The sequence below is a fragment of the Heterostelium album genome, assembly GCF_000004825.1.
Source record: "Heterostelium album PN500 unplaced genomic scaffold PPL_contig26, whole genome shotgun sequence".
NCBI classification, from domain to species: domain Eukaryota; phylum Evosea; class Eumycetozoa; order Acytosteliales; family Acytosteliaceae; genus Heterostelium; species Heterostelium album.
This window is the reverse complement of record NW_008805103.1, coordinates 421527-438230: the sequence shown is the minus strand read 5'-3', so window position 1 is coordinate 438230 and position 16704 is coordinate 421527. Positions and strand designations below refer to the sequence as shown.

The window sequence follows — 16704 nt, the reverse complement described above, 5'->3', positions numbered from 1 at the left end:
CTTTCCGATTCAGACAGTTCATGTATCACCTCTGATTTCAGTGATGACACACAATCATCTGAAATTCAATATTTGAAACTTCAAATCAATGGAAAGACTCTCTTTGCCAGATTCATCAACTTTGGAATCATCGATTATCGTATTCAATCTTTAACCAACAAATTAATCAATCCAGGTCAGCAAAATTCAAGCGAATCTTCAACAATAACCACATCATTGGTTGGAATCGATATTCCATACTATGAGAATTCAGCATTATTAGATCCAGATTTCAGTTTGTTGGTTGATCAGGATCCCGATAAATGTGGCCAATCGAACTCAGGATTATCAAATGCTAAGATAGCTGGTATCATCGTTGGATCCGTTGTATTTGGTATCATTGTAATAACAGCTGTTGTGCTATTATTGAAAAGAAAATATTCTTTCCATTTCCGTAAAGGTATTAATATGGTTAAATTAGAAAATAAATAATTAAATTTTATTTGTATTTATAAATAATCAATTCAAACATATAATTAGTTATTGGTTTTGTGAAAGTAAAAAAAATGAGTGAAATACATTTAAGCAAGATCGGTAGCAGTAGCTTCAGCACGGAATTGCTCCATTTCATCGGCAACTCTCTTCATCTTCTTGTTTGCGATGTCATAGGCATCAGCTCCAATCATCAAATGTAATGGTGGGTTTGGAAGATTGCATTGATTGATCAAGATATCACAGAGCTTCGATGGATCACCCTTTTGCAATGAAACCATCAAACCTCTGCAGTACTCCTCGTTGATATTTGGATAGGCACCACTTGGATGTGGGTGGAAAGCAGAAATATTTGGTTCAGCCATGAGAATTTCAGTCTTGAAACCACCTAGTTATTTAGTTGAATATTATTAATTAGTTTTTAAATTTAAATGTTTGTTGTTGTTTTTTAAATTGCTAGTAATGATACATACCTGGCTTGACACTGGTAACGTGAATGTTCAATGGTTTGAGTTCACCATGTAAGACTTCAGAGAAACCATCGAGTGCAAACTTACTGGAAACATAGGAAACAAAACCTGGAAGTTCACCCCAAATACCCAACATAGAAGAAATGTTGAGGATTCTTGGACCAGTGGTGTTGGTCTTGGCTGACTCTCTGAGGTGTGGCAAAGCCAACTTGGCGAAATTGACTGGACCGAAAAAGTTTACCTGTTTATACAGATTAATATTAAATCAATATTTAAAAGTGTTTAATGATCATTAAATTCTCTCTAGATATATACCTCTAAGTTCTCTCTGAACTCCTTGTCGGAGATTTCTTCTACCAAACCAAAGGTGAAGTAACCGGCGTTATTGACGAGATTATCGAGACGACCAAACTTCTCGACGGTTTGGGTAATACAAGCTTCGATTGACTTGAGATCTGAGAGATCGACTTGACAAGCCAAGAATCTTTGTAAGACCTCTGGCTTCTCCTTGAATTGTTCGGTGACCTTTTGGTTGAGCTTATCTTTGTTTCTGGTGGTGGCAGTTACTTTGTGACCGAGAGTGAGTAACTTTTCAACCAAGATGAAACCGAAACCTGTAGTAGCTCCAGTGATAATCCATACTTTTTCATTAACGATTGGTTCCATTTCTAACTTTATTGATATCTAATTTCTAAACACTAAACAATAAAATTTCTCAGGAGTGCATTAAATAGTTTTTTGAGAAACCTTTCTTTTTTTTTTGCTGATTCTTTTTTCATTATTATAATTTTTGATCAAAAACGTCATGATAAAGGTGTGTGAAGTTGTGTTTCATTCAAGTTTTGCTAAATTAATTAAATCTTTTTGTGTTTTTCATTTTTCGAACTAAAAAGGCTTTTTTGTTTTTTTTTTTTTGTGGTCGCCCACTCTGATCTTGCACAACCATTTAACAGATATTTTCAAGTAACAAAACACACAATAATGAAAGGAGAACTACTTTTTTTTTTTGGTTTAGAATTTTCTATATAATTTAAATGGATTATAAATTTATTTTTAATAATAATAACAAGTATATATTTATAGTATTTTGAAATAATATGTTTCAATATCTATTTTCAGCAATCCAATCTCTACCGATTGGACCCATTGTCTTTGTTGAGAATCCAAAACCTTCGGCGAGTGCTATAGAGATTGGTGCAATTTCTTTACAAAGATCAGAGATTTCGTTTTCGATGGCATCTGATTGATCGACTGAAATAAATTGATACTTGATGAACCATGTGTCTCTGTTGATGATAAACAATCCCATGAGGCTGAGTAGCAATGACATTGCCTTGCGTTGGTTGTCATCGGGACACTTACTGACTCCCTCGATGAAACGCTCCAAAATGAATTTATCGGTGAATACGATACCGAGATTCAGAATATAACTACCACAGTCGTTCCAAGCGTCCATCACTGGCTTACCGGATCCGACTGCCTCCATCAGCTTGTTGGCAACGAGTACAACGTATTGGTTGAGACGTGCTGTCATTGCTTGTAAGAGGAAATCGAAGGATCTTAAGTGTTTCGAGTCGGTCTTGGCGCGGAATGCATCTGAGGGTGGGTTGTATTCGGGTGGTGGCTTACGACGTGCCTCTGTGAGAATATATTTGGCGACCTGTTGATACATCAGAACATTGTCACCTTCGAATGTTGTATAGATATCGGTCTCTGACTTGAATGGACCGATCAGGTTGTCAGCCAAGAAACCTTGTCCACCGCACGCCTCACGACAATCTTGCAAGCAGTTTCTGTTGTGCCACGACGAGTATGCCTTTAGCGCCGATGCATAAACATGGATTTCCTTATCCTTTCTATTCTCTTTCTCTGCGAGCAGACGCAGTAGATAATCGTTGGCAAAGTGGATACCGTAGTTGAATGCCAAGTGTGGGAGGAGACGACGTTGGTGGACGGCGTAGGTAATGAGTTGACGCTCGTTGTTGTCCTCACCAAACTGACGTCTTGTGAATGCGTAGTTGATCGCTGTCTGAAGTCCAACCGCTGAGAAACTGATACATCCAATCGAGATGATATAACGACCGATGACGAGTGCTCCGATGTTGTGTGCGAAACGCTTGATTGCTGGGTTGATTGGCGAGCTGTAGATACCGGCTTTGTTGACACCACCGAAACGGGAGAGCAGTTGGTCACGTGGAACTCGGTAGTTGGTGAACATGAGACGACCGTTGTCGACACCGTTCAACGCCATCTTGACACCACAATCGGCAATCTTGACACCATTGCAGACAGATCCGTCTTCGTTTCTGATTCTCATGAGGAAGGCGTGCACTCCCTCATATTTCTCGCCAACCTTTAACTGGGCAAAAGCGACGGTCCAACGCGCATTCTTGGCGGCGCCACCAATAAAGTATTTCTGACTGGTGATGGTTGGTGAATTGATGATGAACTCCTCGGTGGAGTGGTCGTAGACGGCGAGTGTCTCGATTTGCTGTACGTTGGAACCGTGGCCGAGTTCGGTGAGCGCGAAACAGCCTGGCATTGAGAAGTCCTCGACGTGTTTCAAGTACTTTTCACGCTGTTCGTCGGTACCGAGCTGCAGAATCGTTGCTCCAAACAGCGAGAAGTGCACACCGAACAGAGTGGTTGTGGCGATGTTACGCATACGATAGGACTGTGTCCATGCGGCAATTTTAGTTGGATCGCGAACAAAGTCGATCACCTTTACATAGCGCTTGGCAATCTCTATCAGACGTTTGGTTTGCTCCATGGTGAGGTCACGCTCCTGTGTATATGACAAACCGAATGGTGCACGTTGCATCAACTCATTCTCTGGTGCCTCAAACTCTGCAATCAACTGGCGACGCATCTCCAAGTGGTGTGGAAACAGATACTCAAACAGCTTGTCGGGATTGAACGGTCTGACCGGTTCCAATGTTCCCGAGGTCTGTACAGCATCCGAACAACTATTAACCGACAAATGTTGTTCGATATTCGAAATTCTTCTATTTACACTATCCATAGTTTATCCTTATCTATCTTTATATGAATATAATGTAAGATATATATATATATGTATTGATGAAATTTGATTAAAAAATGATTGTTTTTTAAAAAAATTATATATAAATTTTATCAGTGTGATAAAAAAAGTGTGTGTGTGTGCTTGATGATTGATATTTGTAAGTTATAACTTTTAATAAAAATAGTAATATAAATGACTACTTTAGGTAATTCGAAATGATTATTAGATTTTTTGTTGTTGTTTATTCAGGTGATTCACCAATTCCAATGAATTGTAAGAGCGGAGAGGAATTATAATGGTGTTTGTTGTTGTTGTTTTCGAATCCTCTTTTCTTTAAGACTTAAATTGAACTAACTTTACACTTGACTGACTACTGAAAATAACAAACTTGTGTAGAGCAACAGAGCAGAGATATAAAATGGAATTTAAATGAAATTGACTGATTTGGTGTGCGCCTAATAAACATTAAAACAACAATGTGAAATAATATTAAATGAATAGTTTCGTAAGGAATCACTCAATTTGGAATGGTATGTCGAAAGAAAGTTACTCAAAACCACACACATATATTGTGTTCAAAAATAATTTGTTTTTTTTTTTTTTTTTTTTGTTTTTAAAGGTACCCCTTCTTATCTTTTGACATAGATTATTTCAAACCTATTAAAACATATCGAAAAGAAAAAAATTGAAACCAAAAAAAAATAATAATTTTATTATGATATCATCGGGAATATAAGTTGAAATTTGCAAAAAAAAAAAGTAATTTGCTTTTTTTTAGATATTGCAACGATTGAAATTGCATTTTCGGAACCAAAATTTTTCCCATTTTTGTTTGGTCTGGTGATATTTTTTTGGTTTTGAAAAATACATGCATTTTTTTTATTTGCAAATGAAATCGCCCAGAAAATGACATCATTTTTTTTTTCTAAAACTTTGAATTTATTTAACTTCATGATTTAATTATCATTGCAATAAATAAATAATAAATAATAGAATCAAAATAATAATAATTTTATTATGAAGTTCTTTATTTAATAATATTAATATTTTATATATTTAAATTTATTTTTTTATTTAATGATGTATTTTACTCAACGAGTTTAATTGAATGTGTGTTAGCTAGTTAGTTATAACTTTAAACTTGCCGAAATGATATTATATACTCCCAATAATATTAAAAGTTTAAGATAAAGATAAAAAAATAGATTATCTGTAGAAGCAAATTTGGGTGGTTATTTTTTTTGTAGAAATAATTGCACATATTAAGTGATTTTTTAAAAAAAAAAAAGATGGTTGATCGAACATTTGATCAACCTTCCAAATCTATCACACCATACATATACTTAAACATCTAGAATTATTATAATAACTCTAAATTTAAACCACTAGTTGTCAATAACATCCTGTTATTTACTACTTTCATATCTTCTTTATACTAAATATCAATCATAAAATTCAAATTGATTATTATAATATAATGCTTTGAAAATTTGACACCAACATGTGTGTTTGATGATGTATGATTTAATTAAAAAGAAGAAATGATGATGTATTAAACAAACAATTAAAAACTAATACCATTATAATATTAAGATTATTATTATTGTTGTTGTTGAATATTTAAATTAAAAAAAAAAAGTAGAATAGAATAGTGTGTATTACCACTGACCCATTAAATGACAATCAGTACAGTATTTAACCTTTTTAAAATAAATCTAAAGCAGAGATGAGTAGTAGTAGTACTAAAGTACTTGCCCAATATAGAAAGTATTGTTGGAAACCCATATCTATAGAAAGCTCAATATATTAGAGAGTTAAAAAAAGACTCATTTTATCAATCTACACCATTAAATGGTTTGTATACATATATATAAATTATGCTCGTTTTGTGTGTTGCATTACTATTGTCACTATTTCATCTATAGAATTCAATTATTAAAGTAAATTGCAAAGAATCATCAACAACGACAATCAAATACAGTAATCAATCTACACCTGTTTTACAATATTATAAAAGTGTTGTTGTTGTAAGCCATAACGACCACAAGCAACCAATCAATCATCAGAATTTGAAAATGAATGAATTAATTATAGAAAGTGTCTGTTATCTGTCTATCAATCTATATACACTGTACCAATCAATCAGTCAATCTATCTATCTAATAATAACATTTACTTTACATTGTGATGATTACATCACACTTACATTTATAGATTGATTGATGATGATAATGATGATTGATTATTGATTTATTTGATTTATTGATTGATTGATTAATTGATACCATTGGCATTGAAACAACACCTTTTCACATTATGTATATAAAATGATGCATCAAAAAAGAAGAATAAAAAAAGAAGAAGAAGAGCATAAGAATAGTATAGAATGACTCCCCAATACTACAATAGCATCTTTGGAGTACTTTGAGCAACAATTCGAATGTTCACTTGCATACCAGTAATTATATGGTATTGTATTGTATTGTATTCTCACCACACATCACAACACACTCTCACTCATATATATACACCGACCAACCAATAACAATAATAATAATACTGGCACCGTGTCAGGTAGTGGTAGTATGCTTTGTTTGATAAACAGTGAGTTGTGTGTGTTAAAGTGGGTCATTAAATATAATATACTTGCTCCTTTCTTTGGCAAATGTTTGATTATTTGTTTATGAATAGAATGCTTGTTTAGATTAGTTTAAAAAGCTCAGCTTGCAACATTTTGAAAAATAATGATGATAATGATAATATGTTATGTTTCTACAGCTAGCTACAAACAAAAACCAATGATTCATCATTAAATAAATGATGATTGTTATGGAGGTGTGCAAGTGATTGATGAAAGTAGTGGTAGTCGCTTCTGATATAACATATATCACTCTAATAGTAGTAATATATCTAAAACAAGTAATGACGTCCGCTCGTTCGTCGAGCGCCATTAAATATCTTAGTAACTACTGCCCTCCATGTCATTACAGAGCAGTATTGTTTTCTTTGCCAATTGACTTCTCCCTCACTATGCAAATACAATCATTAGACACACAAAATTCATTTCATATACCAACCCTGTGGTGGTGGTGGAGGTGTGTGTATATTATTGTTATTAAATTTAATAACGACAATAACACTCTTTATCCTTACCCCCAATAGGTAGGTGGTAATTACAATCGATACCAACATATATATAAAATATGATAATATAATATGACACTAACTATTTTAATATATATATTATAATATGAATGTTGTTCATTAACACTACACAGTCAATGTTTTTGATTAAGATATATAATTAGATGCCCACTAATTAGTGAACACTATTCCAATGTTAGATAAAGAGATCATTAACAATACCCACTCATTTAAAAATGACAACAACAACAATAACAACACACAACAACAACAAATAAAAAAAATACTATATAAAATAATATATATGTAAATAATGGCTTTTTATAATAAGTAGAAACTTTTGAAACAAACCAAACAACACAACAACTACTACTACTCTTTTTGTTTATTTTTATATTAAAATCAAAAACATTAGTATTAATAGAGGGTTATGGGCAGGTGGTTTTGACGCCTGCAAGCAGTTGTTGTTACCTCTGGTGTGTGTGTGTGTGTGTGTTGTTAGTACAACTATATTACTGGTTGCCTTTTATTATTATTTATCTGTGTGTACAGAGCAGGTATTATTTATTTGTTGTGTTTTCAACATATTAATTAAGGTGTGGTTGTTCAGTTGGTGCAAATAAAAAAATCATCTTAACTTGCACCACCACAACCACCTGCTCATGTAGTTAGGTTAATGAGAGACTAACACACCCCCACCACCACTCACCACCACACACACACCTTTTGTATCCGATAATTTTGAAAACCCCGCCACGTGCATTCAGTTTGGTGTGTTTGAAAACAGAATTAGATTTCAGGTATATAAGAAATTATTTAAAAATTTCAACTAATTTATTGAAAACTGATGCTACTGACACCCCCGCCAATGTGAATTCATCGTATCGAAAACTCAAAATTGAAAAACAACAAACAACAAAATTTTGAAATTAAATAATTTAAATAAATGTGAAAAAAAAAAAAAACAAACAACAAAAACATTAATTAAATTTGTGATAATATTATTTTAATCATTTTAATAATAACTGGCAGTCACTTTCAATAATAATAATTTTTTTCAATATTTTTGTTTGGTCAAAAATTTCTCGAGAGCACTTCTATACAAAGCCAATACAACAGCCCCCATTCACCAACAGAGATTTCGTTTCACAAATATCAACAACAACAACAACAAAATAAAAACAGCAAGAATAACAAACAACAACATAATAATAACAAAAATAAAAAAAAAGAAAAAAATATTAGTATTTGAATGTAAGAACAACATGAAAAAAAACCTATTATGAAATAACAATATCGACAACAATAATTTTTTAAAATTGATTTTTTTTTTTTTTTAATATTCTCTATTGTGACCAATAATAATTTTGAAAACCCCCTACCTACCTCACCTCTTTTTTTCGATATTGACATGTCCGCAAGTTGTTTTGTTCACAAATTTCTTTCATTGCATATCCCTACACCATCATACTTTTAAAACAAAAATTGTTTGTTTGAAAACCTTATCCTCTCTTTATCGTCACGCAGTAGGTACTCGCAAAATATTAAAATTATAATTGAAATCAACTTTGTTTTGCATTGTTTTTTTGCAAGCTTTTTGCTTTTTTTTTTTTTTTTTGTAAATTGTTAATTGCTAAGTGCACTCACTGTTGACCCATGTAAATAATATTATGGTGTCAGTCAAGCAAAAAGACAAGAGCAAAATTTAAAAATAAAAAATCAACACAACAAAAAAAAAAAAAAGGTTGGAAATTTAATTAATTTTGTTATTGATAACAATCAACCAACCATCATCGCCATACAACGCACACACTATTACTGAGAATATATTGACCACACACAACTCAAAAACAAAGACAACAACGGAAACAAGAGAGACTTGTCTCATTGTTTTTTTGTTTTTTTTTCAATTTTTTTTTCTTATTTTTTTTTTTAATTTTTTTTTTGAAAACAAAATTTTTTTATGAAACAAAAGACCATCTGTCACATCATCTACTGCCACTCACATTAGAATTTTACAGGCACACCACAATTCTACTATAACAAACTACTAAATATTTAATAAATCATCACATCCACCAAAAACACAACAACAATAATAAATTTGGTTAAAAAGCTTAATACTACTCTTTTTTAGTACTACACTGCAACAATCACCATCGATAATATATATCCCCCTATCTTTTCCAAAATAAAATTTAACAACAAACAATAAAACAATAATAGGGTTTTTTTTTTTTTAGTAAAATAAAATTTTTATCACCTCATCTCTCTCCTTGCTTGTTTGTTTAATTGATTGATTACTTCAACGAGACAAACAAACCAACCACCTCCCTCTTGATTGACCAACCAAACAAGAGTGTCAAGTGATCAATTACTATTATAAGTCTAAACCCACACAATCACCCCTTTCAATAATAATACATCATCAAACAACCAACAACCACAAATAAACAACAATACAACTCTTTAACAACAACAATTACGCTTTTCGTACACCCAACAATTGTTAACCTCACCTGCAAATTTGTTGCTGCTCTTTTTCATTGTGTATGTGAGTGTGTGAGTGTGTCTAGCGTGTTAAGCAATCAATTAATTAGTTAGCTAATCAAGCAATTTCAATAAGCATTTATTGGTCGATCTTGTTTTTCTTACATCACTCTTTATTTCTTAATATAGACAAAAAAAAAAAAAAAACCTTTCACACCCCTTCTTCTCCCCCTGCACTTTCACAACATTGTTGTACTACTATCCTAAAAATAGTTAACTTTAGTTACTGACCCATTGCTTTGTTCGATCAAACCTTACACTAAAATTAAATTATGTCTTATATATCATCCATTATTCATAACAATAATAACAGTATTACCGACTCCACATCCAATACTCCGCCACCTCCACAGAACAGTCATACCATGTTGAACTCTGCCAATTTCATGTTGCCAGGCATGGCTCCCCCCTTGCATATGGGCTACCACTTCAATGGTAGTCAAATGAACAACGGTGGTCTCTACCACCACTCGCTCCCAAATATCTTGGATATCAACTCGATCCAAGGACATGTCGGTCCGGTCACTCCACCCATTCCATCGCCCTCGTCGTCGCCCGCCACCGTCTCCAACTCGTTGCCGCCACTCTCACTGCCATCGCACCAGCAAAACTCGATGTCGCTACAACAACATCATCATCAACAACAACAGCAGCATCACCACCAACAACAACAACACCATCAACAACAACAACATCATCATCAACAGCAACATCACCACCAACAACAATTACACCACCATCAGACACTAGCCAATATCGCTGGTATCTCAAGTCAACAACAAGCTCACCAACAACAACAAGCTCATCAACAGCAACAACAACAAGTACAACAACAACAAGCACAAAATTCGAATCAACAACAACAACAGCAACAATCTCAACAACAAATCCAAAATAGTGTTGCCTCTATATTGTCGCAACAAAATATTTCACAAATGCCATCGTCGTCAGATTCTCTGCCATCGCCAATATACGATATGAACGATCAATCCATAATACATGCAAACGGTGGTGGCCACCATGTAGACGACGCATCCAGTGGCTCCCAAGTCGGTTCACCAAAGACCAAGTCCAAAAAGAGTGGAAACCCAGGCTCGACCGCCAAGACCGCCACACCAAAGACCACCAAGAGTGGAAAAGCCGCCTGCAGTCCACTGGAAGGCTCACTCAACTCACTCACCAAAGAACAACTCGTCTCGCTCTGCTCCCACTTTTTCCAATCGATGCATCCAGACCTCCAACAAGAGTTTGAGAACGCCATGCCACCACCCGATTTACATGAGATCATGGAGGAGCTCGACTCTCTCCAGAAGCAGTACAACAAACTCTTCCCCAACAACAAATTCGTTTTCGATAACCTCTCGTACAATCGCGTCAAGAGTGGTCTCGCCAACTTTAAGAAAGCACTCGTCGAGAACGGTGAGGAATTCAAAGAGAAATCCGCATGGTCCACACTGCTCCAATACGTCATCCAGGCATTGCCATACGCACTGAGGATGCCACAATGGGACGACGAGAAGAACAACGCATCAAGAGTGGCCGCCATCTCCAAGATGGATCTCTTTGGAAAATCTGCCGTCAAAGGTTTGCTCCAGAACGATCTCTCCCTCGAGAAATGGGAGCGTCACAGAATGAGTCTATCTCCACACAGTTCCTACCTCACCAATACCATCGAAGAGCTCAACAAGTGTATTGAAAAGAGAAAGAAGAAAGAAGCCAAGCTCGAAAAGACAGTAAATAAGAAGAGAAAGTCAACAAAGATGTAATTAAAAAAAAAAAAAAAAAAACAACAACCAACAACAAAATCATCTGAACAACAACAAAAAAAAACAACAAACAACAACAAATCAAATTATCTAAATCTTCACTCTACTCTAATCTACTGCTATTTATCTCAAAATCACTTCTAACAAAGTAATAATACCTATACAATTTCCGAACCTTAAGTTATAAAAAGTTTCTTTTTTTCCTGTTTGGTTGTTTTTCCTTTCAATGTTTGAAAGAATCAGCCACCAACAGAAAAAAGAACAGAGATTCAACCAAGCACCTCCTTCCAACTACAACTACATCAACAGCAACATCACTCTTAACCAACAAAAACAAACAAAAGTGTAAATCTGTTTTATTTTATTTTATTTTATTTTTTCAATTATTTTTCCAACACCACCATCAATCAACTACCAACAACCTTCACAACAAACAACAAACAACAACAATCAACTCTAAAATTATATTTGTATTAGGGCATGCCACTCATATTTATTAACCATTTTTGTTCGCAAGCGCATCAATACCTTTCACAATTGGTAGAATCCTCATGTAAATATATAATAAAACAAAACCAAATACAAACCTAATTAATTGTTATAATATAAAAACAAAAACATCTTTTCTTTATCTTTTTATTATTATTTGAGATAAATACGATCGTGAGATTGATAACATGTCTAACTTTTTAGTTATTATTATTTGTTTTTTTATTTTATTTAAAATATATATATTTTTGTTTTTAAAGCTCAGCTGATCCTGGCATGTTAAATTGTTTTGAGAAATTATGTACTTCTTCTTTTAGTTCCTTGAGTTCCTGACTTTCGAGAATAGCCTTTTGGAAATCTGGCATCTTCTTTCCTACTTTATCTTGAATGGCGATGGAAATCTTGACGACACGATCTAAATATTCGACGATCTGTTGGAAGTCTTTCTCTTTGAGTCCACGTGAGGTGAGTGCTGGCGAACCGAGACGTACACCACCCGGTGCAATAGCGTTGGTGTCACCGTAGACAGCGTTCTTATTGACAGTGATGGCGGCTTCGTCGCATGCCTTCTCGATCTTGCTACCGGTGATTCCCTGTGGACGGAGATCCCAGAGTACCAAATGGTTGTCAGTTCCGCTTGTCACCAATTGGTATCCCTTTTGTTTGAGTGCGTCACCCATGGCAGCAGAGTTCTTACGCACCTGCTTGATATAGTCGTGGAAGTCGGCGGAACCAGCTTCTTTGAGAGCGACGGCAATACCGGCGATCGTGTTTTCGTGTGGACCACCTTGGCACGATGGGAACACAGCAAAGTTGATACGATTCTCGAGGTCGTCATCGATCAAATTGCCCTTGGCATCCTTTCTCTTGCTCTTTCTGAAAAAGATGAGACCTGCTCTCGGTCCTCTCAAGGTCTTGTGTGTGGTGGTGGTGACGACGTCGCAATACTGGAATGGCGACACCGCTTGCTTACCGGCGACCAAACCACTGATGTGCGACATATCGCACAACAAGAATGCACCGTGCTTATCGGCGATCTTTCTCATTCTCTCGTAGTCCCATTCACGTGGATAGGCAGAGGCACCGGCGATGATCAGCTTTGGACGGAACAAACTGGCGGTGTACTCCATACGGTCGTAGTCGATGTAGCCGGTTTCATTGACTTGGTAGGGCATCGATTCGAAAAAGATCGAGGTGGCACTGATCTTCTTCTTGTCGGTTTGGTAACCGTGAGTGAGATGACCACCCGATGGCAAGTCGAGACCCATGATTCTGTCGTGTGGCTTTAGCAGACCGGTGTACGCTGCAAAGTTGGCGGTGGAACCAGAGTAGGGTTGCACATTGACACCCCATTCGCTTGGATCCAAACCGAATGTCTCGAGAGCACGCTTTATAGTGAGGTTTTCCAGTACGTCGACCACCTCGTTACCACCGTAGTAACGAGCACCTGGCAATCCCTCTGCGTACTTGTTTGTGAAACACGATCCCAATGCTTGCATCACTGCATTCGATGTGAAGTTCTCTGATGCAATCAACTCCAATCCATTGAACTGACGTTCTTTCTCCTTCTTTATCAAATCGAAAATCTCTGGATCCGATGTTTGAATATCTCTATTTCCCTATTAATAATTCAATTACAATTGCATTGTTATTAGAGGATTCGAACAGAATTGAATCATCATCATTATCATTATCATTATAATCATATGATCTTACAATGAATGTCTTTGAGTTGGTTGAGAATGAACGTCTGACCAATGATTGAGCTGACTTTGAGACAAGTTGTCTACCAGAATGATATAATGATGATTGCATTCTATTTATTTCTTTTGTCAATGTTATAATAATAATGTTATTGCAAGATATATATATATTTATATAAATAGATAAAAAGAGAGAGAGATATCGAATCTGCAAAACAAATATCGATTCAAAAAACACAACAACACACAACGACAACAACAACAACAAATATGTATTGTTAATTAATTAAAAAAAAAAAAAAAACAAACAAAAATGTGTCCTTTTTAAAAAAGTTTAGTTTTTTTTTTTTTTTTTTTTTTTAATCGGGTGTCTCTTTCAATCAAAAAATAAAGAACAAAATGACACTGGTGAAGTGGTTATTGGCTGGTAGTTTTCACACTTGAAAATCATTTTGAACAAAAAAAAAAAAACAATTAAAAAAAAAGTTCCTTCTTATTTTTTATTTATTTATCAATTTAATTGTAAAATTCAATTCAAATATTTATGTATCACTTTTAACTTATTATATATTAGTTAAATTCTAAATCTATTAAAAGTTGTCTTTCACTGGTTTTATACCATTTTTCTCATGTTGAATATGATTTATAACGTTCTACAAAGAGTGAGAGGTTTCAGTGTGACTTGTAATAGATTTAGAATTTAAATTAAATAAAAAGGTCTAAGAGATATATAAAATATTTTTATTCAACTATTATTTTTTTAAAATATAAATGACGACACTTTCTTAGTTTTATCAAAAGAATCACCATTGTTGGTGATTAATAATAAAAAAAAAAAAACGAAATTTCATTAAATTTGTATAAAAATCTGAAAATTATATTAAAAATTTACCCCACTTTTGGGATTATTAAAGTAAAACAGTCAGTGTGTTTTTATTTTATTTTTTTTAATCAAAACGACAATATTATTTATATAGTAATAAACTTATTAGTCAACTATAAAAATAATATCATCATATCAACAATAAAATCATATCAATCATTATAATAGAATAAATATTTGATTATAATATCATAGTAAAAATGTCTAGTGTTTCACCACAAATACCTATCAATACCAATAATAGTAGTTCAACTAAAACAAATGTAAAATCATCATCAACCGTAAACAATAGTAATATCGATAGTAAGGAACCATCTAATTATCAAGTGATCACTGGTTTCCTTTCAGGTAGTTTGGCATCAATGGTTGCTACAACATGTATGTCTTTAGCAAACGCTATCGGATTCGATCGATTCGATTCGATTCGATTTAGGTTCAGATTTGATTGATTTTAGATTATCTGTTCTTTTTAGTTACAAATCCTATAGAGTTGGTGAAAACAAGATTACAACTACAGGGAGAACTAAAGATGTCGGCCAGAGTCTACACGGGAATCGGTGATGCTTTCATTAAGATTTGGAAGGCCGAAGGACTGATAGGAATGCAACGTGGTCTATTCCCAGCTTATCTTTCACAGGGTACTCTTAACGGTTGCAGACTTGGCTCGTACGATGCCATCAAGCGATTGATCGGCGCCGATCCAGAGAAGGAAAATTACTTTATCAAGAACTTGGCGGCAGGTGCGTTGGCCGGTGCATTCGGAGCATCGATGGGATCACCTTTCGACCTGGTAAAAGTTAGAATGCAAGCTGCAAGGATGTTCCCTAACGATCCACAATTCAGTAACTACACATCGACATCCAGAGCGTTTGCTCAGATCATAAGAACCGAAGGTTTTAGAGGTTTAACAAGAGTATGAGATTGTTAACTATTATGATTATTATTTTAATGTTATTTTCAATTGGTTAATTCTTTGTCTTGTTATTATTATTATTATTTCTAGGGTATGGCTACATCTGCACAGAGAACAGCAGTTGGATCATCGATACAGCTATCTACCTATTTCGAGACGAAACGATTCATTATCAATAAAACTGGAATGGAAGACGATATCTATGCACATTTGTTATCTAGTTTGGTAGCAGGTTTGTTTGTAACGGTGGGAATGAATCCATTCGATGTAGCAAGAACCAGACTCTACTACCAAGGTCAAGGAAACACTCATGGTGAGAAGTACAAGAGTCTAATGGATTGTATTTATAAAACTGTCAAAGTTGAAGGATTTTTCGCATTATATAAAGGATTTTTAGCTCATTATCTGAGATTAGGTCCACATACAATATTTGTAAGTAATCAAATCAAATCAAAATTCAAATATAAACAAACAGAATTAGCTTAATCTAACAATATCTATTATCTCCTTTTTTTATAGACATTAGTGTTTTGGGAACAATTCAAGATGGTATTTGCCAAGTTTGAAAATAAATTCAATTAAATTAATGTTGTTTACACGAAAAAGCAATTGACCAGTTTTGCAAAATTAATGCATTAATTTTTCGTATCCTGGTAAAAAAAGTAACAAATCCCATTAGATATTTTAAGTTTTTTTACCAAAATCTCAATTTAATTTTAAGATTGATTATTTTTACAATGTTTTTTTTTAATTTTTTTTTTCTAATAATACTGATTCTATAATATACTTGTTATATTTATTCGCGGTTGTTTGAACATAACAATTTATAGATGATAAGTTAATTATTTAAAGAAATATAAAAAACAGTAGATAGTATTTGATAGCTTTTGAAGATATGGAAAATCAACCATTGCTATCACATAGAGACAATACAAGTCTTAATGGATCTAAAAATTATCAATGTATGAAATCCTATCCTTTTATTTAACAGTTAGTTATACTTATTTGTTTAGTTCTTATTCATCTTCTCTCTTATATATAAATTATTGTTTTTATTTTTGTTAAAAGATGTACAGTTTATATCTTTTAAAGGTCTACAATTACCACTCACCCAATTAATGTACAACACACTTTTAAAAAAAATAAGAAATAATGAATGTATTCAAATATTTAATACCCCTTCTATCAAATACATTTATTTCTATTCACATTAGAGTCATAACATTTTAATTTTTAAAGAAAACAAGCATTCATTCATTTATTTCTTTTCATTCTTTTATTCATTTATTC

General features: G+C 33.8%; 7 protein-coding genes across 7 annotated transcripts; 3 read left to right on the top strand and 4 right to left on the bottom strand.

Moving 5' to 3' along the window:
- Positions 1 to 287: 287 nt before the first annotated feature.
- Positions 288 to 380, bottom strand: PPL_11892 (uncharacterized protein; the record flags this gene model as incomplete). The annotated part of the gene is made up of 1 exon (XM_020582638.1): positions 288 to 380. The coding sequence occupies one exon, from the start codon at positions 378 to 380 to the stop codon at positions 288 to 290; it is 93 nt and encodes a 30-aa protein (XP_020426992.1).
- A 180-nt stretch (positions 381 to 560) lies between these two features.
- PPL_11891 (SDR family oxidoreductase) lies at positions 561 to 1607 on the bottom strand (the record flags this gene model as incomplete). The annotated part of the gene is made up of 3 exons (XM_020582637.1): positions 561 to 859; positions 945 to 1182; positions 1257 to 1607. 3 exons carry the CDS (start codon positions 1605 to 1607, stop codon positions 561 to 563), a joined length of 888 nt encoding a protein of 295 aa, XP_020426991.1.
- A 436-nt stretch (positions 1608 to 2043) lies between these two features.
- On the bottom strand, positions 2044 to 3963 carry PPL_11890 (acyl-CoA oxidase; the record flags this gene model as incomplete). The annotated part of the gene is made up of 1 exon (XM_020582636.1): positions 2044 to 3963. One exon carries the CDS (start codon positions 3961 to 3963, stop codon positions 2044 to 2046), a length of 1920 nt encoding a protein of 639 aa, XP_020426990.1.
- A 496-nt stretch (positions 3964 to 4459) lies between these two features.
- On the top strand, positions 4460 to 9164 carry PPL_11889 (uncharacterized protein; the record flags this gene model as incomplete). Its single annotated transcript, XM_020582635.1, has 7 exons — positions 4460 to 4496; positions 5688 to 5733; positions 5777 to 5820; positions 5908 to 5946; positions 6376 to 6424; positions 6930 to 7061; positions 9086 to 9164. The coding sequence occupies 7 exons, from the start codon at positions 4460 to 4462 to the stop codon at positions 9162 to 9164; spliced, it is 426 nt and encodes a 141-aa protein (XP_020426989.1).
- A 768-nt stretch (positions 9165 to 9932) lies between these two features.
- On the top strand, positions 9933 to 11750 carry PPL_11888 (uncharacterized protein; the record flags this gene model as incomplete). The annotated part of the gene is made up of 2 exons (XM_020582634.1): positions 9933 to 11393; positions 11664 to 11750. 2 exons carry the CDS (start codon positions 9933 to 9935, stop codon positions 11748 to 11750), a joined length of 1548 nt encoding a protein of 515 aa, XP_020426988.1.
- Positions 11751 to 12169: 419 nt separating this feature from the next.
- Positions 12170 to 13730, bottom strand: shmt2 (serine hydroxymethyltransferase; the record flags this gene model as incomplete). The annotated part of the gene is given in 2 exon segments (XM_020582633.1): positions 12170 to 13534; positions 13554 to 13730. The coding sequence occupies 2 exon segments, from the start codon at positions 13728 to 13730 to the stop codon at positions 12170 to 12172; spliced, it is 1542 nt and encodes a 513-aa protein (XP_020426987.1).
- A 971-nt stretch (positions 13731 to 14701) lies between these two features.
- On the top strand, positions 14702 to 15996 carry ucpA (uncharacterized protein; the record flags this gene model as incomplete). Its single annotated transcript, XM_020582632.1, has 4 exons — positions 14702 to 14879; positions 14975 to 15414; positions 15505 to 15846; positions 15934 to 15996. The coding sequence occupies 4 exons, from the start codon at positions 14702 to 14704 to the stop codon at positions 15994 to 15996; spliced, it is 1023 nt and encodes a 340-aa protein (XP_020426986.1).
- Positions 15997 to 16704: the final 708 nt, after the last annotated feature.